The sequence below is a fragment of the Phalangium opilio genome, unplaced genomic scaffold, assembly GCF_054372755.1.
Source record: "Phalangium opilio isolate 3A_F unplaced genomic scaffold, DU_Popi_V2 ptg000209l_1, whole genome shotgun sequence".
Classification (NCBI taxonomy): Eukaryota; Metazoa; Arthropoda; class Arachnida; order Opiliones; family Phalangiidae; genus Phalangium; species Phalangium opilio.
This window is the reverse complement of record NW_028324217.1, coordinates 17,645,715-17,672,217: the sequence shown is the minus strand read 5'-3', so window position 1 is coordinate 17,672,217 and position 26,503 is coordinate 17,645,715. Positions and strand designations below refer to the sequence as shown.

The following is a 26,503-nucleotide window of genomic DNA, read 5'->3' as shown; positions in this document are numbered from 1 at the left end:
ATTGTTTCTAAACTTGTTTTGCTTGCCTTTGTGCCTTTTTAAGCCTAAGCATAACCTATTATATCAATTGCCTTTGAAGATTGAAATGTTTGTGATGCGAGTTGTTTGATATCATATGAGGTTTTAATTTATTTGCTTTCTGTAGGAAAATCCAAGAACAAATGTTCAACTCGATACAAATGTTCACCTGAAAATGAAAGGGAGCTTGAACTTGACGACCGAAAGGATACCAAGGAAAAACGCTTCAAATGTGATCAGTGTGACTATGCTAGTACGCGGAAGGATGATTTGATCAGACATCAACGCATTCACAGTAGTGAAACACCCTTCAAGTGTGAACAGTGTGACTATGGTAGCAAGAACAAGAGTAATTTGATCAAACACAAACGCATTCACAGCGGCGAAAGACCCTTCAAATGTGATCAATGTGATTATGCTAGTACGCGGAAGGATGATTTGATCATCCATCAACGCATTCACAGTGGGGAAAAACCCTTCAAATGTGATCAGTGTGACTATGCAAGTACGTGGAAGAATACTTTGAAAAGACATCAACGCATTCACAGTGGTGCCAAACCCTTCAAATGTGATCAGTGTGACTATGCAGGTGCGCGGAAGGATGATTTGACCAGACATCAATGCATTCACACTGGTGAAAAACCCTTTAAATGCGATCAGTGTGATTATGCCAGCACAAAGAAGAATGTTTTGATCAAACATGAACGCATTCATAGCGGTGAAAAACCCTTCATATGTGATCAGTGAGATTATGGCAGCATGCAGAGGTGCTATATGATAGTACATAAACGCATTCCCAATAAAATGGATTGTAGTTAAGCATACTCAGCAATTTACAACTTGGAAAGAACCAATTCAGAATTTGTTAATTGCGCAACATGTTTTCATTTTCGCTTCACACATTACTGTTCTTTACCACTGTATTATACTAAGAAAAAAGTTTTCGTTCATTGAAAAATTGTAAAAACCTATCGTTACGGAATACTCACTGGACGGGCTATATGGTATTACAAAATTGTGGTATGTAACTAGCCTAACGTCTTAAGGGGAAACTGGTAGTGACACTATGTTTGTGTTTTTGAATATAACCATGAATATTCATTAACAATATTTAATATTAAAAATGGAATATGAGTAATTATATCTTCGCTACTAAAGAATGATGTTTTTACCATAATTATTGATTAATATGTTTTTGCTTTGAATCTTAATTCTCTTCTTTAATAACTTCATCGTAGTCATCACTTCTTGTGCCAGTTGGTTTGAGCAGAAACAGGAGAGACTGTAAAATTGTCGTCACTACATGCACGCAGAAGAATAATTTGATCACACATCAACGAATTCACAGTGGTGAAAAACCCTTCAAATGTGATCAGTGTGATTATGACAGCAAGGTGAGGTGTAATTTGATCAAACATCAACGCATTCACAGTGGTGAAAAACCCTTCAAATGTGATCAGTGTGACTACGCAAGCACGCAGAAGAATGATTTGATCAGACATCAACTCATTCACAGTGGTGAAAAACCCTTCAAACGTGATCATTGTGATTATGGCAGCGCACGGAAGAGTCATTTAATCCGACATCAACGTAGTAATCACTAGGAATAATAAAATGGATTATAGTTAATGGTACTCAGCAAACTTGGAAAGAACATTTACTAAATGTGTTGTACTACAAAATGTTTTCATTTTCCGAATAAATATCACTGTTCTTTACAATTGTATTAGGTAATCTCTAAGAAAACTTTCCATTCTTAGAAATAATGTAAGCACCGAATAATTACCATACCGGCTCTATGGTTGTGTGCTTTAAATATACTGCAGTTTATTAATATTAAAATGGCGGCCGGAACAAACCAAATGTCTTAACGGACAACGCCGAACCTTTTTTCTACAAATAATAATAATAATATGATTTTGCTAGTTATTCATAAAACCATTACGAACGGATAGTGAAATTTATTAGTAACAATATTGTCTCAAAGGCTTTATTTAACATCAATTAATATTACAACTGGAATTACAGTAATTATATCTTCGTTTACCGTAATAATTGACTAATTTTGTTGTTCATCTCCCTTTTAAATTTCTCCAAGGTATTATTTAGTTTCGTTGCTTCCATGGCAAAACTGACCCTCATACCGGAAAGTTGTTTCAAATTACGTTCAATATTTTTCTCAATTCTTGCCAATCTCTTCTCAAATTTTTTCATAACCTTTTCCTGGCGATTTTGGATACGTTTTTCGAATTGTTCCAAGCGCTTTTCCAAACGTTTGAGCTTTTCTTCTTTCGAACGAGTTCCATTTTTGCCACCAGACTCCTCGGAACTTTCATTACCACTGTCTAAAGTTTCTTCAGGTTTTGGCGTAGTACTTGCTAAAGGTCCTGGATCGTCATTTGCGTCTTTAATTACTTTAACTTCGTCATCAGCTCTGGTAGTAGATGGTTTCAAAAGAAACAAGAGAGACAGGAAAATTGTCGCTAACCCTAGCTTCACCGTTGAATTCATGCTCTTGCTTTTTCAGTACTTAGTAGGTATATCACGTATAGAGGTTTAATGGCTGAATATTACTGTTTGTTCATATTGTCACGTATATTTTATCATACGTTTATTAGGATAAGTTTGCATTCTGTATAATGTCTTAGGACCGTTTCAGTGATGAAATTTTAATCTAAATATATTAGCTGCCTGGTTTAGAGTGGTTTGATTTAGTTCTTCTATAGACTGGTAATGCAGTGAACCCCTAGCCTTTAAGCCTGTTAAGAACGTCCTATTCTGGGCCAGCAACATTTTAGTTTTATGATTTACCACTATTTAAGTATCGTTACACTGAATTTGAAAGTTGTAAGAAAATTTAAACAATATCACGAAGATACTTCATAGAGGTGGTCTCCAAGTCTATTTAGTGTTTATTGTATACATAGATGCAGGGAAATTGTCGCTAACTTTACCGTTGAATTCATGCTCTTTTTTCTAGTACTTAGTAGGTGTATTCACGTATAGAGGTTTAATGGGTGAATTTTACTGTTTGTTCATATTGTCAAGTTTATTTTATCATACGTTTATTGCATTCTGATGGTTCTGTATATAAACTAAACAATGAAAGCTTTTTTGTACCTTAAAAAACAGGTTTTTAATTAATTTCAATTAGAATGACCGAGGTGCAATTAACGAGATCGGGATCATTCGAGAGTGGAGTTCAATTCAAGGTTTTTGTTTTTCCCAGTATTTGGCTAAACCGATATATCGGTATCGGTTGAAAACTGTATCGAAACGTCTATAGAGATGGGTCGATACCTATGTCATATCGGTATCGGTACCGATATTTGGCTAAACCGATATATCGGTATCGGTTTAAACTGGTATCGGCCCATCTCTGATTTTAAGATATACTCAAATAATTAAACGTTCATCTGATCACTTACACTCTGTATATTTTAGCAGGAGGATTTTAGGGATTTTGAAAGAAATTGTACTAACCGGAGGAAGGTATGGAGGTAAACGATCCCCTTCTGGGAACACTCCGTGAATCCGAAGTTCGTGTAGTACACGTTCGTTCGTTAATCCAAAATAACTCTCGCAGCCATCCACTCTACATGGAATGTAGAGCTGGTCTCTATGCTTTTTTTCGTGCAGTTTACTATACGAAATGCAACGACGGTTAAAAATGGTTTCAGGATATGTATAATTATAAAACTAATTACAGGCTGCTACGGCATTTATAGGAGCGATGGCAGTCTGGAAACGTGCATGTAAATTCCTAAAAAGAAGGGAAAAAGTTGAATGTTACAATCCTATGTTTTAACTTGGTGAAATATTATGGTTTTAAGGTAGTGTTTATTATTAGAAGTTACGTCTATTTCTCCATAAATCGAGAAAAGTTTTAAAAGAAGATGCTAGCTTGGGGCCCCAGATATTACAATTGGCCACATGTCTAATCAGCGCCACTAGCGGATGGTCTGAGAACTACTCCCATAGAGACTAGGTATATTTAAGCGGGTTTGCAGAATTTCCGCCAGGTGGCTCGAATGCCGCGCCATCTGACGGAAATTCTGCAAACCCGCTTAAATATACCAAGACTCTATGGGAGTAGTTTTCAGACCATCCGCTGGTGGCGCTGATTAGACATATGGCCAATTATAACGTGAGTAAATTTATTGAAGTAAGCATTAAGGGTTATAGTTTTTGCCAGGACATCGAGGGGCTTTTCAGTCTGATCTTCAGTATTTCTTTTAATGGTTATTTTCGGTTATTTCGTTCTACCACTATTAAAGAATGCGCATCCGGGGGGCCGGTACTCACTCACTTTTTCCGTTCGTATCACATTATTATAATTATAACCAGAAGAAAATACTGGAAGTGGGTAGCTTGGGCAACTTCGCGAGGCGTCCCGTTTACGGATTTTTCGCGCCATTTCCCTCCCCGTGGGGGTGAAGAGAGATGGGATTTTTACGCGCATTAACACACGATGACGTGATTCTGTGGACAGTACGGTCCTACGCCTTACAACTGACTAGAGGCGTCTGCTAGAGGCAGTGAGGCACTCAGGCAGAATGGCAGAGGCTGGAATCGAGTGGTAAGTACTAAATTCATAACTTATTTTAAAATGTCTTTATTTTTAAATACAATGGTATTTCTAAGTTCCAGGGAAAAAATTAACTTGTCCGAAGTTTTAAACTGTGATAGGGAAGAGTTCAAAGTAATAAAGTTGTATCCAAGTTGTTGTAGTTTGATTTTTAACATTGGGATTGGTTTGGGTAGATCTTACTTTTCCTTTCAACACAGCCTGAGTTTTCTTATCGGTAGTTTCCTTGTACGTTAAATCACACTGCGTACTCTTAACGACATTCATTTTATTAAATAACCGAATTTTCGTCCTTAATTAAACCAATATCCGCATTAAAACGTTGCCTGACGTAACCCTAACTCAAACTGAAGCGCAGCAGAAATATAAGCAGACTACACAAGTTAGTTCCACAGATCGCTACATGGTGGCGTTCGCAATGAAATCTGGTACTATTTTATGCTTCGCGCCGATTGGCCAGATTCAAATTTTAAGGGTGGTAGGGGAATCGACCATTGTAAGTGAGAATCACTGGACGACTTGTATGGCTCAAGGCTACGGCTACCCACTTCCCCTATTTTCTTCTGTTATAACGGAAGTAATAAAAGGAATAATTTTAAAACAGTTAAAGGTAGTGCATCGAGGGGCTATTCACTCAAATTTTCTGTACTCTTAATTTTCCGACTAAATTCCACAAATTTCCCTAATCAAATTCATCAAATTTCCCTGACCGAATTCATCAAATTTCCCTGACCAAATTCATCAAATTTCCCTGACCAAATTCATCAAATTTCCCTGACCAAATTCATCAAATTTCCCTGACCAGATTCATCAAATTTCCCTAACCAAATTCATCAAATTTCCCTGACCAAATTCATCAAATTTCCCTGACCAAATTCATCAAATTTCCCTGACCAAATTCATCAAATTTCCCTGACCAAATTCATCAAATTTCCCTGACCAAATTCATCAAATTTCCCTCACCAAATTCATCAAATTTCCTTGACCAAATTCATCAAATTTCCTTGACCAAATTCATCAAATTTCCTTGACCAAATTCATCAAAAGCCCCTGACCATTTGCAATAACTTACATGGCGAACATTCCCGGCTGCGATTTGAAAAAAATTTAATTAAAATTAAATCTCTAACCGAGCCCAGCTACCCCTATGGATGGGTTGTGGTAATATAAAGTTCCTTTTTAGCTAAAAAAAATAACGATAACGAAAGCGAAAGCAAAAACTCCGGCCACAACTACTATTACTACTACGGCTCGGGTCAAACTAACAGGGTTCATACAAATTTTGGAAATAAATTTCCCTGAGATTTCCAGGTTTTTTCCCCATATACTTCCCTGAGTTTTCCAGGTTTTCCCGTATATGGAGTATTCTATGGAGCAAATGCTATCGAAGGACGGTGGGCTAATAGGACTATAACATACTAAAAGGACATGGCCGTATCTCTAGTAGAACCAGAGTTATGAGCCTCCTAATATAGTGTAATGTTAATACTATGGACTCCGTATGGAGGGTATTATTAGGAACATTTTGCTTAATTACGCGACCCCTGTTTGACAAAAATTTCCCTGATTTCCCTGAATTTTACTAAAAGTTCTATATTTCCCTGAGGTTTTTGTCAACTATTTATTTCCCTGATTTTTCCAGGTTTTCCCGGTTTTCCAGGATTGTATGAACCCTGTTAAAGCAAGGCGCGGGTTCAGTGAATCCCCTACAAGGTGGCTTTCCTTGCGAACTCCAGTTTTGGCTTGGCGACGGCAGGAAGCATTTATGGGCGTGTTTTATAAGTGCTTTTCTAAATCCCGCCCACAAGCCTTCGCCAAGCTAAACCCGGAGTTCAGGAGCAAAGCCACCTTGTAGGGGATTCACTGAACCCGCGCCTTGCATTAAATTAATTTCTTTAAGTTAATTTTTCTACATTAGCAATATGTTTAATCATTTTTACCTTATTAATAATTTTGGAGGTTTTTTCATTGTTCAAATTACTGCCTGAAATCAGATATATAAGTTTGATATTTAATCTTAACAATTCGCCACAGTATCAATGATCCAAATATCTTATCGTGAATGAAAGTGAATAGGCCTTTCCGAAAAAATTTCCCAGCCCGGGGCTTCTTGTTTAAAAGGTCCTGCGCACGCGCACATCAACGAATAAACGTCACTGATACGACAGCGGGCGACATCTGGCGCTGGATTATTGGGATATAGTTAGGCTAAGCGCTTTTTTTAACGTTAATAAATAGATAATATTTACCCTATATTTTACGAAATTAAGTATGAATATTAACTATAACAAAAGCTGGAAACTCGTAAGTACAAAAATGCGACTATGACGTTGAATCTTAGACAGAAAGTGGCATTTATAAGTATAAGAGCAGGCCGAAGGAGGGGACTCCACTGCTTCTCCCTCGCTCTGTCCACCTTGCGGGGGGAAAATAGAAGAGCCCTCCAACAGCATACAGTGCGAGGATTGCGGGGACTGGTTTCACGCCCCCTGTGTCGATATCCCCGACGATGTGTACGAAGGGGTGACCAACGACTCGCGCTTCCATTGGCTGTGCTCCAAGTGTAACCCGTTCCTGAAACTCTCGTTCCGCTCTTTACAGGATAAGATAGATGAACTTGAAACTAAAGTCACTAAGATAGCGCCATCTACCGCTAACTTGGCTTCCTTTCGCGCCTCGGTTTCTGACCTTACATCCCGGCTGAAGAGCCTCGAGTCGGCTTGTGACTCCGATCACGCCCTACTCGCCACTGCCACTAAGGACATAGCTCAGTTACAGGCTGACCTCAAACAGGCTTACGATAGCCTTTCCTCTGCACAGGATACCTTACAGGGCTCGTTCCAGACCCTCACCCATCGGATAGACCACCTTGACGAGTCGATCACTTCCTTCAAGTCAGACCTCAAAGACAACTTCAAAACTTTTGAGGCTTCCCTCCTTGAGAAGTTCTCCCACTTGAGGCCCTCTGCCCCCACCGGGGAGTTCGTCACTCCAGAGGTGCTTGACCAACGTGACCGGCGACTGAATGCCATCCTCTTCGGGGTGCCCGAAGACCAGTCCCCCGCTAACGACCAGCATCTCCTCGCTGAGCTGTTCGCTTCCTGCGACGTCGCTCCCTCGCCTCCGTTTCGCCGCCTCGGGCCGGTGCCCTATGGCGCCGGTAGTCGCCCCAGACCCATACTAATTACCTTTCCGCACACCGACGCCAAATGGGCCTTCTTGGGGCTCATTAAATTTCGCCGTGGAAGCGATCGCTCTTACGCCCTTTCGGCGCGTATCGACCGTACGCCTCAACAAATGGAGGCCCACCGCCGTGCCTGTGACGAACTGACAACGCGCCTTCGCAACGGTGAGACAAATCTCGCCATCCGGAACGACTCAGTCGTCATTCTGCCCCGTCCCACTGGTTCGGCCGACCAGTCGGTCCCGCCTTTTGCTTGCCCCACCCGCCACATTCGGCCGCCACCGCCTTCCCAGGGGTACGCCTACTCCTATCGTCCGCCTCCCACTCGTGGTACCGGTAATATTCCATTCCCGCCGAACTTGATCTACCGCCCTTCGCCCGCCACGACTCCAAAAAACCTACTGCCCCCGCGCTTCCAGTCCTAAGCGAGGCGCGGCTCCCTCGCTCCGCCCTTAATCCTTTGGCCCTACCGTTTTCTCCCACTGATCGCTCCCCTCGCCTCTCTCGCTCCTGTTCAGTGCTTTCTGCCAATGTCAGAAGCCTGAACAGTCTGTACCGTAGGGACAAACTGTCAGCTCTAGTGCGCGACCACGACGCTCGCTTCGTTGCCCTCACGGAAACGTGGCTAACCCCTGCCACTCTCGACTGTGAACTCTCCGTTCCGTCGCTGGTCCTCTATCGCCGGGATCGCCACCCTTCCCTACGGGGCGGTGGTGTCGCTCTCTACGTCTCCGCTGCCTTCGACTCCCGTGACCTTTGCCTCTTTACCCCTGCGGAACTCTCGGGGTGGTCCTCGGACTGTGGGCTGGAGGCCCTCACGGTCTTGTGCCACAACACCCAGTCTAGCCTCCTGGTCTGTGTAGTCTATCGGTCCCCATCCTTTGACAACCACGGCGAACTTCTGCGGCTCTTGTCTCGGGTGAACGACTACTGCGCCACCCACTCCTGTAGTTCCCTCATCGTCGGGGACTTAACTACCCTCGCCTCGACTGGTCCTCGCTCGCGCCCGAAGCACTCGCTACACCTCAGGCCAGGGTGTTCCTCGAACACGTTGTTGACCTTCATCTCACCCAGCTGGTCACGTCTCCCACTAGGCAGGGTGTCTCCGCTGACTCTCGTCCCAGTTTTCTGGACCTTGTGCTTGCGTCTGACCCCAATCTGGTCTTCGACGTCACCAACTTGGCCCCGCTGGGAACTAGCGATCATGATACACTGCTTTTCCAGGTCGCTTTCCCCACCTCGCTTGCTACGCCGCCGCTCAGACCGATGCGCGATTTTTTCAAAGGGGACTATGTGGCGTTCAACGCCTACCTTGCTGCCACCGACTGGGGCTCGGTCCTAGGGGCCGCCTCTCTCGATGACTGCTGGGATGCTTTCCTGGCCGTGATCATGGTGGGCGTCGACAGTTTTGTCCCGTTTCGAACCATTCGCCCGGCGTACCCATCTAAATCTGTTCGCTCCCTTAAGTCCATTGACCGTAAAGCCGCTACATATAAACGGTACTGCCGCTTAAAGCGCCGCCAGGCTAGTCCCTTGTTGGTCCAGAAAGCCTAACGTGACTTTCGCGACGCCCGCTCTGCCCTCACCAAGGCCCAACGTAAGTTTAAGCGCAGAAAGGAAGCTCACTTGGAGTCGCTGATAGGGTCCAATCCGAAGGCCTTCTTTGCTCACGTGAACAGCAAACGGAAGAGCAAATTCACCATCACGGCACCGGAACGCGCTGATTGTGCCCTCACTACCCATCCCGTCGAAATCGCCACCATATTCAACAGCCACTTCGCCCAAGTTGCCTCGAACTCGCTCCCCCAACTTCAACAACGTTGCCCCTCTGCCCTGCCCAGCGCTACACTGACACGGTTCTCCTGTTCGGAACTGGACGTGCTCCGCCAACTCACCAGACTTCAACCCTCCAAATCGGCTGGACCCGACGGCCTTCACCCCTACCTGCTTCGCGCTCTGGCCCCGACACTGTGCGGTCCCCTGTCGATGATTTTTAACGCCAGCTTCGCCCAAGGCACCGTTCCGCAAGCCTGGCGTCTGGCCCACGTCACTCCCATCTACAAGAAGGGTGGTCGCTCCAAGGCCGCCAACTACCGTCCGATTAGCCTTACCAGCGTGGTTTGCAAAGTCTGTGAACGTATCATAAAAACCATCCTTGATGCCCATCTTGCCGCCACGGACTTCGTGCACCCCTCCCAACACGACTTTCGTGCCCGTCGCTCTTGCGAAACCAACCTACTGGAGGCATCTCACTCGTGGGTTACTTGGCTAGATGATGGCGAACCAGTCGACGTCATATACCTCGATTTGTCGAAGGCGTTTGACACCATCCCAACGAAAGGCATTACTGAGGGTCTCATCAGTGCAGGCATATCAGGCTCGGCGCTCAGCTGGTTAACCTCGTTCGTGACCGGCCGCATGCAGCGTGTTGTCTTCAAGGGTCAATCCTCCCCGCCTCTGCCCCTACACAGTGGGGTTCCGCAAGGGTCTGTCCTGGAGCCGCGCCTCTTCGGAGTGTTCATTAACTCGCTCCCTGCTGTAGTCAACGATTCGCTGGTCTTATTGTTTGCGGACGACTGTAAACTCTCCCGACGGGTCTCTGGCTCGGCCGACTGCCTTGCCCTCCAGGCTGACCTGGACGCTGTCCTCGCCTGGGCCGCAACCTACGGCCTCCACTTCAACGCCGGGAAGTGCGAGGTCCTGCACCTTGGATAGCGCAACTCACGCCACCAGTACCATGTTGGCAGTGCCCCCCTCCCACCTTCGTCGTCTGCTACCGACCTCGGCACCCTGGTCGACGAGGACCTGCTGTTCCGCCGCCATACCTCTAAAATAGTCGGCCGCCTGAACTCGATCTCAGGGCTGGTCAAACGTAACTTTTACTTTCGCTCCCCACGGTTCATGAGTACCATTTACAACTCCCTGGTTCTCCCATCCGTCGACTTTGCCTCGATTATATGGTCTCCTCCGCAGACGGGGCCCAAGACGTCGCTCACCAAAGCCCATAATCGTTTCACGAAACTTACCAAGGGCTGTGAGCGCCTACTCCCTGCCCGGCGTGACTCTCGGCTTCGTGTCTTGCCGCCGGTCCTCCGCCATCGCGTTAACGACCTCGTTTACCTGTTCGACTTGTTCCGCGGTGCCGTCGACGCTCCGGTCGCCAAGTACTTCGCACTTGCCCCTGAGACGCGTACCCGTGGCCATCGCACTCGCCATCGCCAGCACCACTTCACTGCCCGTGTGGTGAATGACTGGAACGCACTCCCCCCGCCCTCCTCGACTCTCCTGGCCGAAAGTCGTTTCGACTCGCCGTCTCGACCTGGCTCTCTTCCGTCCCCTAACCGCCGGTTCCCGTGTGCCCGTGTGTCCCTTAGTGTTTTTATAATTAATTTATTTTATTGGTTTTTGTTTTTGTTTTCTGTTTATTAATATTGTTCCTATCTATGTACTACTATGCTGTTTTTGTTTTTACCATGGAGGGGGGTTGTACCCAAGCCCTGGCGGCTTCACAACCCTATCCCTCGAGTTGCACTAAATAAATAAAATAAATGAATAAATAAATAAATAAAAGTAATATAAGAAACCTCCCTTCGGCTGCTTAAGTTAAGTCAATTTCATAGACTCATTGTAATTTTAAACTTTTCCAATGAAATAATTCATGCATCATTTCTAGATTTTGATGATAATCAATCATTAATAAACAGGCAGTGACTCGATTATAGGATTTTCATAGGTCTTTGCATAAAGTTTGAATTAAACCCTTACCTTGCCAAGGTATATGACTAACACTATCAGGAATACATAGATTTACTACTGGGAATCTTTAAGAGGCCATAGACCCCACACAAATATCTGATTGACTGTGAGGGGAAGCGCCAAAAACTTTTAAACCACTTGCTCCTCCCTCCTCGCGTCTCATTGGTTATGCGAATGTGTGGGACAGATCGAGATCATGACCTTTTAAGCTATCGTTTCGGCTCGGAAATGGTCGGGAAGTGCGAGAATTTGTAACAGCTTGACGTTAACGACGTTTTTGAAGCGGAAATTTCTCTAACTGAAACTAAAGTCGACGATTTATTAGTTAGTGTAGCTCGAAATTCAGTATTGAAAACGAATGACGTTTGCCTCCCCTTAAACCCTAAGCCTTTGCATAAGGATACTGATGTTTTGTTTTTGTATAACTTTGGTGAAGAGTGGAAGGAATTAAATTGTTACTCCATCCTGTGAGAATTGTAATATCGAGTTGTTAACTGAAAGCGAGTCTCCAACATAGCTGTGCGGGCTCACCTCAATTTCATGAGCCTGAGCTCGATTTGAGCTAGGTACTGCCTAAAAGTTTGCATAAGTTTGAGCCCGAGCTGAGCTCGGTTAATATTTGTAAAACAAAATGTCCGTGAGCTGAGCCCGTCAGGATATCGTGAGCCCGAGCCTGCGTGAGCTGAGCTCATGTCAAGAAAACCGTGAGCCAGAGCCCGGGCTCACAAATTATCCATAATCTGTTGATCCCGAGACCGGGCTCACGAAATTTTCGTAATCTGTTGAGACCGAGCCCGGGCTCACAAATTATCCATAATCTGTTGATCCCGAGACCGGGCTCACGAAATTTTCGTAATCTGTTGAGACCGAGCCCGGTCTCACTAAACTTGTATTATCTGTACCTACGTACTATACTAAATAATGAGCTAAGGCTCTTCCTTTTTGGAAATCCATAAACAGAGTGAAACAATATTTAAGCTTTCCATATATGCCATAGATGGCAGGAAATTCCACTTCGTTAGTAGATTGGAGTAGGAAGTACTTGTTACTCTTTCGTCCAAGAAATATTTTGTCAATTTTTTTGAGTAAGAAGTTAATGTAAGATGGATGTTTTAAAATGTTAAAGCTAGTCTAATGAGAGAGGAAAAATGTGACTGAGCTGAATCCACAATGAGTTTTAGGAGCCGAGACCGACGTGAGCTCGAAGTTAAATATTGAGCCCTGCTTGAGCTCGAAGGTAAATTTTGAGCCCTGCTTGAGCTCGAAGTTAAATATTGAGCCCTGCTTGAGCTCGAACTTTATAAAGCGATGAGCCCGAGCCTGAGCTGAGCCCCGTTATTTATATTTTAAAATTTGAGTCCGAGTCGAGCTCAAACCTTATATATAGCGATGAGCCCGAGCCTGATCTGAGCCCCGTTATTTAAGTTATCAAATTTGAGCCCGAGCTGAGATCTCTTTAGAAAGTGAAAATGTCGTGAGCCCGTGCTGAGCTAGGGGTCCCTCTTTATAAAGAAACGCGAGCTGAGCTGAGCTTTATCCTTGGCGCTCAGCTATGGTCTCCAAGTATTTTCGCCTTTTTTTTTGTGAAATGTAATCCTAGTTCTACTCGTTCAGACGACGTGTCAGGTTTACATACGGATTCACCGCGCATAGGTCGCGGGAGTCGCGGCGCAGGTCGCAAAATACGTCAATGTCAAGTGGTTTTTAAGATCAAATAAATTATGCATGACGTCAACGGTGACGGTTTCTACACCTCCTCTCCTTGCAGTCAAGCACCCAGGCCCATAAAATGGCCTCTTAATGATTCCAAGTAGTAAATCTATGTATTCCTGACACTATACATAGATAGATTTTAAAATGGTGTTATTATCTATCTCGAAATTTTGTTCTTGTATTCATAATTTTCATCTTCTTGGCTTCACAACAAACTAGATTTTCGTTTCGAAATAACCGTATGTGAATATTTATTAGCAAAATCAGGAATCTTCTATTTCTTTACGACAGACGGCTAAGCAGCAGTGGCGTCACTAGGCCTTTTTTGGGGGGGCTATAGCCCCCCCAAATTCCAAACTTAGCCCCCCCCCCAAAATAATCCGTAAACCCTACCAAAAAATTGCTGTTAGCAACCTAAAATTCTGTAGCAATATATAAAAATTTTTCAATATGAACAGTACACTTTTGAAGAAAAAAACAGATGGAGACAAGTAAAATGTTTCATGTTCTTTCGAAGGGAGCCCCAATAGTGTGGACTAAAAGCTAACCAAAACTAAAAATAAACCTAAGACGAGTGAAAATCCTTCATAATCGGTTCCGTAGTCCTTATCAATAAAAGGTTGTACATCTTTAAAATACGAAAAATTTCATGTTGACACAAATTTACGGATAGTTTTAAAGGTCTACACATTTTCCAAAGAACCCATTATGCAATTTTTAGCCACATCGTAGTATACGATAGGCTCATAGTTTGACCCGAGCCGTAGTAGTACTGGCAGGGGTTTTCGCTTTCGTTATCGTCAGATTTTAGCTTAAATGGAACCAATGAGCTCAGTTAGAGATTTTATTTTAATAAAAAAAATTTTCACACCGCACCCGGGAATTGAATCCGACTGGCTGGCGCAGCAGTAAGATACGCTACCACTCTGGGGTCAGACACTTCTGATTTTTTGTTTAGGGTCTTTGAATTTTTTCTTTTTATTTATGTGCAAATCAAATAGATAAAGATGTGGCTACTATTAAGTCCTGGCCATTGGGCCATCTTGTTTATATTAAGTTCTTATAATAACTTTAAAATAGTTTGCCCAGATTTAGCCCCCCCCCCAAATTTCAAACCCTAGCGACGCTACTGCTAAGCAGACTACACTATAGTTTGAAGCGCTTTTTCCTCTTTCCCAATTCCAACGACCATATCAAAGGACTAAGATCTACCGTACCTTGTCCGTGAGCAATAGTGTCTGAATATGGTATTTGGCGGTTCGAGGATGTCTCGCGTGTTTTAACGTTATGCCTATGGCGCCTTGTATACTTCCCTCCCGTAGGGAGGTTTCTTATATTACTTCTGGTTTTATCAACAAGAGGCCGCGAGGCTTTTGACTGCAATAGCCCTATTTGACAAAATTTAAAAGGATGTACAATCCGTTACGTAGGGGTGTGGCCTATATGAAGCTTATCTTCCATGAAATAGAGCTCTACTGGGCATGGGTGGATTTCGTAACATTATCAGTGCATTGGAATGAGCTTCGGAATATCCCTTTGAATCCATGAGCCGAGTCATTCCACGTGACATTACCCAATCACTACTCCAAGAGAGAGTAACACTACTACTTCAAAATATAGCTCTTGATACGCCCCCTTTATAACGGATTGTACGCCCCTTTAACACAGCTTTGCATTTATCTCATTGAAAAAATTTAAGGGCAGTACCCAGAACCCACCTTAATCACGGCAGCTTTTCTTTTCCTATTAAATCTAATTGGCGAATCTTTCTCATCTGAACTCAAACCGGCAGTGACGTTTGTTTTATTTACATCTTGCTTATTAGAATTGACGCCATATGGAGGAATGACGGTTGTTTTATTCACACCTATCTTATTAAAACCACTTTCGCATTCTCCATCTATAATCGCGCACTCTTCCGGTGTAAGAACGAACACGTCATCGTCATCCATTTCCAAGTCAAAAAATGGTTTGGCGGGTAGATTCAATCTTGAACCGCTGGGCAACACATAATCAACTTTTGCCACTTTTTTAATCGATTCACTTTCAATCAAGTTGACGGAATCGATATTATCTTCTTGAAAAATATCGACGGATACGTTTGCATTACCGATTATTTGTTTCGAACTTTCTTGGAAAACGTTTGGTGAACTAGTTAAAATTTTGGATTGAAACCTGACTGCGGCTTTAGGTGTAGATGTACCGCCGAGTCTGTGGATGATTTTAGCGTCCAATATTTCCGTGTCCTTCCGCTTACACGTATAATCACACTGTTCACATTTGAAGCGTTTTCTTTCTTCACCCTTTCTATTGCGACGTTGTAGGCCCCTTTTATATTCAGTTGAATATTTGAACCCGGTTGTACGTTTCTTCTTCAATTTCCCTACAGAAAATATATCATCACAAACATCATTTACAATTTAATATCAAAAATACAATAACGTTCAAGCGAACTTCATAGTAGTGCGTACGAAAACGCAGCGTTAAGGAATAAAAAAGGTGTGTTGAATCCATTATAGCAATTTTTGCTTTTTCCACTAACCTTGTGATGAAACAGTGTTGATTAAAGGCCTTAGCAGATGAGTAAACGAACATATCAACAAAAAGGGGATGAAGATCAACTTAAATGGAGGAGAAACCTTGGCTCGAAAACAGAAAGGTTGTGCAACTTTTCTTTGACCTCAAATTAATTTTCATTCAATAGTTTTCAGACAGGTTCATCAGAACTTATTGCAAGATGAAACTTATGTTGAAGTATGAAGGACTGATTTAATAATAAAAATACGAGGTTCATAATTGTCATGAATCATTAAAGAGCAGGATAAGAACAGATGCGAACATTTGTTGTAAGTTCCACCGTGTGGAGGTTGGACAGTTCCGGTAATCTTACCCCTAACGATTATACTGGAGTCGCAGACTTGCAGGCAACCATTCGAAGATGAATAGCGAAATTCCGGGAAAATTTTGCGTAAGCCCCGCCCCTTGGAGGCTAGACATTCCTAGTACCTCTAACGATGGTGATGAAGTAAAAGCTTATCTCAAATATACGAAGTAGATGGACACCAGAGGGTGGTGGAGTCAGAAGCCAATGCAAGAGATTCGGGTTATGTGGAATGGACGAGAGACTAGGCAGACGAAGGAATAGTGTATTTTGGATCCAATTTTTATCGACCATCGGAAAACACGGACACTTCTACTTCCATATGCAACCTGCGAACGCGCTCTATGGTAACAAAAGACAGACAGACACAGAAACGTCCCAGACAGTAACTCTCAATGACATGTCACTTGGAGTGGTAAATAGTAGCGTTGATTAATAATGTTTAACGAGGGAAAAGGTTAATAATCACCCATAGTCACACTGATCATATTTGAACGGTTTTTCAGCACTATGAATGTGTTTATGCGCGATTAAATGACACTCGCGCCTGAATCTATATTCGCACTGATCATATTCTTCGTTACCCTTTGAATTATGACGTTGTACACCCCTTTTATAACCAGTTCAATATTTGAACTTTAGAACCCCGTTGTACGTTCCTTCTTGACTTTCGCCACAGAAAATATATAAAAAACGACGAATATTGTCGAACGGTCGTATTTCAAACTTTTTCTTTGCTCTCAAAATATTCAACGGATTTTTAGGGAATCAAATGCCTGGTGACGCTGCATGATGACAAGTTACCCCTTTAATTCGTCCTCTCTATTGTTAAATTATTTTTGGTCGAAATAAGTACCAGCGATGATAAGAAAAAAGTGAAGATCCTTGGGAAATTTTCGTTGTTCAATTTCAATAAATGTTAGGTTGAATTTTAAAAACAACATTAAAGTGTGAACGTTTTGTCCAACACATTTAAATATGTTTCATATAGGATATAAATGACATTTTACTCGGCTCTGTAGCCTTCAAATCCATTGTATTCGCCTATGCTTTTCCCAAATCTAGAGCGTTCTTCCTAAGGCACATTGATCACGAACAAGGGTCCCCCCCCATTTGTTAATGGCTTGTTGTTTGACCAAATTAATTTTCAGTGAGCTTGCAAAGAAACACTAATAACAGTTGAAGATTTTTTTCCTGCTTCGCGTTTTAATGTGACGTTTTAGATTTTGAATTAATATAACCCAAGATTAGTTTTCATCTAAGTTTAAAGCGGAATTAGATCCTAAAACTGAACACTGCATTCGCGATTTTTGAAAGATTGGGGAAAAAAAATACATTCGGATTTTATTAAGCAAATCGAGAGCGATCTCAAAGCATTCAAATGGAATACGCTATTAGACTTTATACCCAGAAGTCGGAAATAGTTGCTTAGAAATACGACTTCTCAATCTAGGTACTCAAGACTATAAAAACTTAAAATGACTTACCTGCAATTTCCGAACGAGGCGATGAGGTTTTACGTTCTGGAATATTTGGAGCGACATCTTCTAATGTCTCCGAGTTGGACACCGAACTATTATGTTGAACTGCAATTGGAACTTCGCGTAAATCGCTTTCCATAGGTACGGAGGGCAATTCTGATAGTTCAATTGGGTTACGTTCTAGTTTAGGAACACACACTGGCACACTCAATGAGCTCGGATCGACAAACAGTTCCATAGTTTGGTGTTGACAATTATCAGTTTCCTTTGCACATGTCAAGGAGATTTCGAATTGGCTATCATCAAGATCGTTTTCTGGGGATCCTTCTAATGAATCGCTTTCGACATTTGTGTCAAGAGAAAGATCCAAATGTTTTTCGACTTCAACATTCGATTCAGGAAGACGAAATTCCGTCAATCGAGTTGTATTATCTTCAGTCTCCCCCTCTGTCGAGACACTTTGCGATTCAAGAAAAGAGTCGTTAATGTTAATATTGTTTTCAAGAGGTTCTCGTGGCGAATCACTCTCCGTGTTCGTGTCAGGAGTCATTTCGAATTGGTTTTCGACCTTAATTTTTGGTGAAGGCGCAATGTCACTGTATTTCGGTTTAGGGACAAGACACGGATTCATATTTCGCGTTATAAACCCAATATTTTCATATTTTTTTGAGGTAATTTCAATTTCTGCGTTTGTTTTGTAAACCTCCTCCTCATATTGAGGTTCAAAAACAGGTGATTCTTGAATAATATCTTCTTTATCCAGAATGCCTCGGATACTGTGCATAACAATAGGAAGGGCTAACTCCTGGCCATTATTTCCCAAATCATTTTCGACGGGTTCAGTTTTCACTAATTCATCGTTAGGAAATTGAAGTATTCCACTTTTCTCCTATTTTTTAAACAATTAACAATAACTCTCATTCTTCAAGTAATTCTCTTTCCAATCGACTATGAAAGTGAAGGATGTTGCATACCATCAGATCTTTGATTCTCCTTTCCAACTCTTTATTGACCCTATTGAGCCTTTCAATTTCGTCAATTTGCTTATTTATCGTTAATGTTGTTTTCACTCTCTCTTTTGCCATTTTTGAAATTAAAACATTACACTAAACAAAATGAGATTCCATTACAAAACAATCTTCGGACTCTCTTTGGCTGAACGTATTTTAAAGGGGCAAGCAAGAAAAAGGGGAAGATAATGACACGCAAGAAGGGGATCAGCAACAAAGGCCCTGGTCGGGTTTCTTTGTTAATAAAGAAACGATGGATGTGTTGCCAATCCCCTTAGCTTTGTGCCAATCCTGATAGGTGTTTAAACCAATAACCTTAATTAATTAACCCACTGATAGATTTTGGTTCTATTTTAAGGGACACCTGATTCAACAACTGTCCATTTAAATTTTCTCATATCTCTGCTAAAAAAAAAAACCCCCCTATGCTTTGAAAATACCTTGTCTTCCAGTTTCCTAACTCGATCATCTCTAGCTTTTACTTCATTGATTAGATCATCTTTGCTCAAGTGATCATAGTTACAATCTTCCTCATCTTTCATTTCCTAAAAACAAAGTTTCAATAACTTAACTCAGTTTGCCTAAAACAAGGAATATTCCAATAACTGCGCAAAATACCTCTTTAATCGCCAACCTTTGAAGATTTACTAAACTCATTTCGGAATTTTGAAAAGAGAGTTGTTGAGATTGTAAATCATCCCTAAAATAAAATAATTCTTCGAACTTAAGGTGTATAAAAACTAACAAATAACAAGAAAAGTTTCCCCACGCATTGTAGCTTTCACTATCAAAGCTAAGAAAACATGGCAAAGCTTAACTAGTTCAAACAAATTGTGACAATCAATACTACAAGACTAGGGATTTTCTCAAGCACATTTTCTGAATAGACCTAAAAATAAAATAAACAAGCTGGCCATATATATACGCCTGTTAAGGGGCAGATTGAAAATAAAGCAAGCGCCATCTAGTGAACAGAAATACAAACTCAAATGTGACATTTTTTCATTGGCTGAAAACATTCTGACACTAAAATTCTGCCTCTGCGCATTTCTAAGCGAACCAATAAGATCACCCCTCATTCGTGAAAGCCCGGTTTAGAAACTCGTAAGGCCGTTGTAAATTTTGAATGAATTTATTTTTAGGTGTATACAACTACAACTAGCTTCGTATAAATTATTTATTCTGCTAGTATTTTTTATTTTTTAAACAGCAAGAAAGATCTATTTCTTTTCAAGGTATAATAGTTTCAATAGGTTTGGATCCGTTATGCCTGTTTAACATGATCCAAGTTGCATTATATTCATCACTTACCAGTTTAAACGTTCCACCATAACACGGCATTCATTAACAAATTCCATCACTCTTTGTACAGTTTCCCTGTTAAGATAATATACGTAACATTTTAATAATAATAAAAAGTATGGACATAAACAAAGATTTAAATGAACGTTCTTCTTTCACAGTTACTCACACCGTTCTGTTTTTGGCGTTAAAAAGAGAAAAAGCTTCAACTTTTATTAAGAGCTTTTCTTGTATATAGATACTCTTATTGATAATCAATAAAAATACATTAAAGCCTTTAAAGGAGGAACCGTTACCGTAACAAAGGAATTCACTAATCACTACAAAGTACAAACGCCAAAAACAGGGAACGTCTAGCAGACAGCTTTAACTTTTTCCTCACCGCCGTCAATCAGTCTGGGAAATAAGGATATTTTTTAAACTAGTCCTTGGGAGTACAGGGTGGGAAATAAGGATTTTTTAAAACTGGACATTGGGCCAGCCAGCCACCCCCCCCCCCTGGTCTGGAATAAATAAATTGAACCATGACCATTGACCAGGACGCGTCGTCTGCTAAAATGAAGCAGTGGATAATTAAAATAGTTGAGATAACATCCATAGATATGTTAAAAGGGTAGATATACAATTCAATGGGAGGTCGACGCGGAAGGGGCAACGAGCAGACAGCGCTATTTTCTGGGGGTAGCCGTATAAAACGCCATCTATCGGTAACTTTCGAAACTAAATTTGGGATTCAAGTCATATGAGTCGTGTGCTCTGTTTTATTAAAAAGATATAGATTCATTAATCATTTCTCGGCAATTTTATAGAATAGCTTCTGGTAGCAGGTCTCTTTTGTTTTTATGTTTGTTTTATGTAAAGTTGGTTGACAAAAATTATGGTGCAAAACTTTTTCGGTGCAAACAATTATTTAGAAAGTTATGAGTGTTTAAAAATTTGGCTTACGTAAAGGCTTGGAGATGCATACCGTCCGCAAAAAAAGCAATAATAAGTAGAGAAGGACCAAACACGTACAGGAGCCAGGAATTAAGATCAATACAGACGAAAATAACCTTACCTAACCTAACCTAACCCAACCCAACCTAGTGATAAGCCATTTTCCGTCTGCAGGGGGATTAAGTCTATGAATTGAAGTTGGCACAGTAGTAGCAGGCAACACGGAGCTCTAAGCATTCTCGTAAGCCAAAGTTTTAAACTCTTGTAACTTTTTAAATAATCATTTGCGCCGAAAACGTTTTGCACCATAATTTTTTTCATCCCATTTTTCATAAAATGGTACAAACAAAAGTGACCTGCTACCAGGAGCTATTCTGAAATATGTCCGAGATGACATCCGAAACATTTTATTAATAATAAAAATATCGCCATAAACAAAGATTTTGCGTCACTTTACTAGTCAGGGCTTATATGAAGTTCTGAAGGCTTTTCTGGAAAATACTATATTACCCTAATTTCAATTTGCCCAAACAAAGACTTAAGGGGAATTTTGAAGAATAGTACCGGCACCGGCTGTTTTTTTTTTTTTTTTTTTTACTCGTTAGACCGTGAAAAAAAATATGGTGGTAAAATTTTTTGGCGCAAATGATTATTAATGGTAGAAAATCAAAATTTAAAAATCGAGTAAAAATGGCGGGAAATTCAAATTTGACATGTTTGCCAATATTCTGGAAAAGCATTGTTAAATGATTTATAAAAGATTACTAACCTAACCTAACCTAGTATTTGTGAATTAATGGGCAATTGCAATTGTAATTTTCTCATCATTATCATTGCACCATCATTAATTCCAGTATATTTTCACCCTGAAACACCTGTACACAAACGAGATTAATATGAATTAATTAAATTAATTATGAATATTTTTAACTTACCCTGGGATCAGTTGTAGGTTCAGTTTTAGTTATATTTCTATTTTATACATGTGTTTAACACCATCTAGTGACATTTTGCCAAAAAAAAATGAAAATTGTTTCCTAATTTTCTCATCATTATCATTGCACCATCATTAATTCCAGTATATTTTCACCCTGAAACACCTGTACACAAACGAGATTAATATGAATTAATTAAATTAATTATGAATATTTTTAACTTACCCTGGGATAGGCTCGATCCTGCGAGTGCTTGCTGAGGCTGGTTCCACGTTGTAGCGGCTAAATTATCTTTTGCGCCTATTATAATGATATGCAATGAATAGAGGAAGGCGTGGGCTTTCATTTGGTATATATTTTATTATATTTCAAGGTGCCGGTACTATTCTTCAAAATAGCCGACTTAAGTGTCACTAATACACATTCTTACTTACCAGTTAGGGATGATATGAAGTTATGAACACTATTCCGGGAAACACTTTTTTAAACTAAATGTGCTTTTGCCCAACTTTTACTGAATTACCTCAAACTCCAAATAGTAGAAATCTTACAATGCGTCGTCTGCTTTACATTCAAAATTACTTTTGGCTTTGTCGTTTCGGTAAAATAGTGAGTTCCGGTACAAAATTAAGAGGTAAAATTTAAATAGACGAAAACTCCAATAAACGTTCGTAGAACGTAATTTTTACTACTATACGTTTAAATTAATCTAAATAGTCATTAAAATACACTAAGAGTAGTGAAATTTAAAGGTTTAAGGGTAAAATAGTGACATTTTGCGGTAAAATAGTAGTATTCCCCGTCCACGGATTTTTAAAAGTTTGTACTCATTTCTGATAGTAAATGAGGTGAGGAACACGATGCCGTTAAAAATTTCCACCGCAAATGAATTTTTTTTTTATGAAAATTGCAATATTTTGGAAAAGGAGAAATCTAATAGAAACTGAACCTAACCTAAGCTAACCTAAGCTAAGCTAACCTAACCTAACCTAACCTGAACCTAACCTGAACCTAACCTGAACCTAACCTGAACCTAACCTAACCTGAACCTAACCTAACCTAACCTGAACCTTACCTGAACCTAACCTAACCTAACCTGAACCTTACCTGAACCTAACCTAACCTAACCTGAACCTAACCTAACCTAACCTAACCTAACCTGAACCTTACCTGAACCTAACCTAACCTAACCTAACCTAACCTAACCTGAACCTAACCTAACCTGAACCTAACCTAACCTAACCTGAACCTAACCTAACCTAACCTAACCTAACCTAACCTGAACCTAACCTAACCTAACCTAACCTAACCTGAACCTAAAATATCCCAAACATAATCTAAACAAGTGTATGCGCTAGGGCTGTGCGAATAGTACTTTTTAAGGTATTCGTCGAATACCAAATAGCAGTGTTTTTGGGAGCCATCTCTCGGCTCGGAATAGGAAAATGACCAAATAATTTGACCAAATAGTGTGAAGTCCAAAAATTCGACCAAATTTAAATTTCTATAAAACTATTCTACCAAATTTCAAATTTATAAATAATGGGACACGGAAAGGTACTTTTGAACAGCTGAAAACTTATTTTTGAACGAATCAAAGGTTTTATTTTAATCAAAATTAGGTTAGTTGTCAATATATCCCTACTCGCTTTGCAATGCATGACCTCTTCCATGATACTGTATTTTTTAATAGGTATAAAATAGTGACATATTATTTGGAAGTTCAATATAGTTAGCTCCGCAGCGAGAAGTTCATAAAAGGTTAAGTTAAAACCGTTAATGATTTATCCTTGTCTATGAACTTCTAAAGACTGAGTGGCTGATTCCAGCTATAGCCTCCTAGATCACGCGACTTGGTGAACGCGGGTAATACTTAACAGTAGCCAAGTCAGAATTTTAAGACTGTGTCTGCCGAGTCGCGTCATCTATGAGGCCACGGTCCAGCGGACACTATCACAGCGCCCATAGGGATAGGAGCATAACATTTTTGTTTCTATCTCTATGACAGCGCCCTCAAATTCACAAAATCAACAGAAAAATTCAAAAACTGGTTGCGATTACCAAATAATTTGGTCAATAGACTGTTAAAAACATTCACTTTCAAATTGTTTTATCCGCTATAGAATAGTCGGTTTTTCGACGCTCATTATTTGGTATTCTAGAATTTTGAAAATCATTATTCGATTCGTCGGTGCGAATAGTAAACCTCAATTTTGACCAAATTATTTGGTCCGACCAAATAGTAACGAATAGTCTGCACGGCCCTACTTAACAGTAGCCAAGTCAGAATTTTAAGACTGTGTCTGCCGAGTCGCGTCATCTATGAGGCCACGGTCCAGCGGACACTATCACAGCGCCCATAGGGATAGGAGCATAACATTTATGTTTCTATCTCTATGACAGCGCCCTCAAATTCACAAAATCAACAGAAAAATTCAAAAACTGGTTGCGAATACCAAATAATTTGGTCAATAGACTGTTAAAAACATTCACTTTCAAATTGTTTTATCCGCTATAGAATAGTCGGTTTTTCGACGCTCATTATTTGGTATTCTAGAATTTTGAAAATCATTATTCGATTCGTCGGTGCGAATAGTAAACCTCAATTTTGACCAAATTATTTGGTCCGACCAAATAGTAACGAATAGTCTGCACGGCCCTAGTATGCGCCCCAAATATCAAATATACGAACAATAAGTAATATGTGCTACCTTTTTTTTTAAAAAAAATCATTTGCGGTGAAAAATTTTGACGGCATCGTGTTCCCCACCTCATTTACTATCAGAAATGAGTACAAACTTTTAAAAATCCGTGGAGGGGGAATACTATCATTTGGCCCATTTTGCTTCAAAATATTATGGGGTTTCCCCTCAGTTTAATATAAATTCTAAACAATAAGGGCTAATATGACGTTTATCGTTTATAATTCCTCACTTTCGTGTCTTCGTGAGTAAACGTTTCCACTTTTGAATATGGATACTAATTTGAATAATCAATAAACTTACATTAATGCCTTTAAAGGAGGAACAACAAAGGAATTCACTACAAGTCACAGTGCCAAACTAAACAGGAGAACTTCTAGCAGATAGCTTTAACCTTTTCCTAGCCGCCGTCAGGTCCGTCAGTCGTCACCCCTCTTGATCAGCCATGGAAATAACACAGGTTTACAGGTCCAAAACCACTTTATTAAAGGGCTCCTTCGGACCCTTAGACACATGGCCCCGCGGATTTCCGAGCCCCCCTACCTAGCCAGAGAGAGGGAGAGTACTGAGGAAGATCGTCTATGAAGAGGGGATGGAAATCCGCGGGGCCATGTGTCTAAGGGTCCGAAGGAGCCCTTTAATTACTCAGACTAGTTTTTTTATTCAAAAACCGAGGGTCACGAGTCCTAGGGACTTGTTTATTAATTCTAATTTTGGATAAATATTGAAAAGGGACGAGTTCATTTATTCAAGGTTTTCGTCAAATTTCGACTCCTTTCACATCGCAAGGAGTCTTAATCTTATTTCTTCATTATCTCTACTCCTAGTCGTAGTTTCAGATTAGAAGTAATCAGTACAGCGTTGCCAGACGTACGATAATTATAGTACAATGCGATAATTTTAAGAGTTTTTTCGAAGCGTACGATAGTTATGACGCTGTACTAGGGCTGCGTTCAGTAACACTCATCGGGAAAAACATCGATGCTTGGGAAAATGAAATCGATGTTCTTTTGACGTCATGATGACGTTGCAGTTGCTGAACGGCACAATTTTGTGTAATCGATGCTTTTCTTAATGGCGACGATATTATGATAACGTTACAAATCCGAAATATTTACAAAGATATTGTACTTCAGTTTATCAATTAAATCAAAACTCTGTCAGAATCCATTTTTTACCGAAATAATATATTGCTTTTTAGTATTATTATCCAGACCATAAGGATAATATTTGTCAATTCTACATTTTTTTAATTGTCGCGGCGCAAAATGACGAAATTTACGTCATGAATCCGATGCTCATCAAAAAAACCTCCTCTCACAGCTGATTTTCCTGATGGGCATCCGATGAGCATCATGACGTCACGCCCAAAGACGCGAAAAACCGTTCAGTAAGACATCGATGTCATCTTTTAGCCATCGATGTTTTTGATGCCGGTTACTGAACGCAGCCTAGCACGCTAAATTCGATAATTCGGCTTCGGCGTACGATAATTGTATGATAATTTAGCGGGTAATTTAACTAATCTGGGCACAAAAGGCTCGCTAGAAGAAAAAAAAGGTGAAATAGGATGAAATTATTCATGTTTTAAGTCCAAAGACAGGATTAGAGAAACGTTCGGAGACGTTATTTGTCCATCTCCTTCAGGACCCTTGTAATTTGTACCGATTTTAGTATAAATACAAGGTCAATCAGAACACCACTATTTTGAAGGCGCTCGGAGCGTACTATAATTTTGGTTGAAAATCGATAATCTTTTTTTGCTTTCGTACGATAATGTAGTCAAAGATGGCTAAATAAAATTGTTAAAAATGATTTGGGACCATGTAATTTTATATTTATAAATAATTTTAAAGTGGGACCAGTAGTAAAATAAATCGCACAGGGGTAACTGGTTAAATCCTTGGTTTAAAGAATGCAGGTAGCATTTCTTATGATTTTACCTCACCCAACCCCAGGGCGTGTGTTCTGACAAGGAAGGGTCTTGACACCCTTCC

At 40.6% G+C, this 26,503-nt stretch overlaps 2 protein-coding genes across 9 annotated transcripts in view; one reads left to right on the top strand and one right to left on the bottom strand.

The window, feature by feature from the left end:
- LOC149620971 (uncharacterized) overlaps positions 1–1,739 on the top strand; it is a 41,582-nt gene extending 39,843 nt beyond the window's left edge. The window contains exons 9-11 of the mRNA XM_089854661.1: positions 151–761; positions 867–882; positions 1,257–1,739. Of these exons, the coding sequence (XP_089710787.1) occupies positions 151–761; positions 867–882; positions 1,257–1,622 (993 nt within the window). The 3' untranslated portion in view covers positions 1,623–1,739. The remainder of the gene's footprint in view (positions 1–150; positions 762–866; positions 883–1,256) is intronic.
- Positions 1,740–1,858: 119 nt separating this feature from the next.
- Positions 1,859–24,939, bottom strand: LOC149620970 (uncharacterized). 8 transcript variants are annotated; one of them, XM_089854805.1, is made up of 14 exons: positions 24,810–24,939; positions 22,328–22,392; positions 22,239–22,267; positions 22,030–22,104; positions 21,805–21,969; positions 21,639–21,744; positions 19,943–20,008; positions 19,250–19,331; positions 19,072–19,176; positions 18,596–18,727; positions 17,628–18,510; positions 14,978–15,642; positions 3,726–3,781; positions 1,859–3,661 (listed from the first exon to the last, which is right to left on the bottom strand). In XM_089854805.1, the coding sequence occupies exons 7-14, from the start codon at positions 19,987–19,989 to the stop codon at positions 3,439–3,441; spliced, it is 2,193 nt and encodes a 730-aa protein (XP_089710931.1). In that variant the 5' UTR covers positions 19,990–20,008; positions 21,639–21,744; positions 21,805–21,969; positions 22,030–22,104; positions 22,239–22,267; positions 22,328–22,392; positions 24,810–24,939; the 3' UTR covers positions 1,859–3,438. The 8 variants fall into 8 exon arrangements, 7 of the variants coding, with proteins under 7 accessions (XP_089710931.1, XP_089710932.1, XP_089710930.1 ...); XM_089854806.1 differs by lacking the exon at positions 24,810–24,939 and having other exon boundaries at positions 1,859–3,284; positions 3,502–3,661; positions 22,239–22,363; XM_089854804.1 differs by lacking the exon at positions 24,810–24,939 and having other exon boundaries at positions 1,859–3,138; positions 3,502–3,661; positions 22,239–22,363.
- Between the last annotated feature and the right edge of the window lie 1,564 nt (positions 24,940–26,503).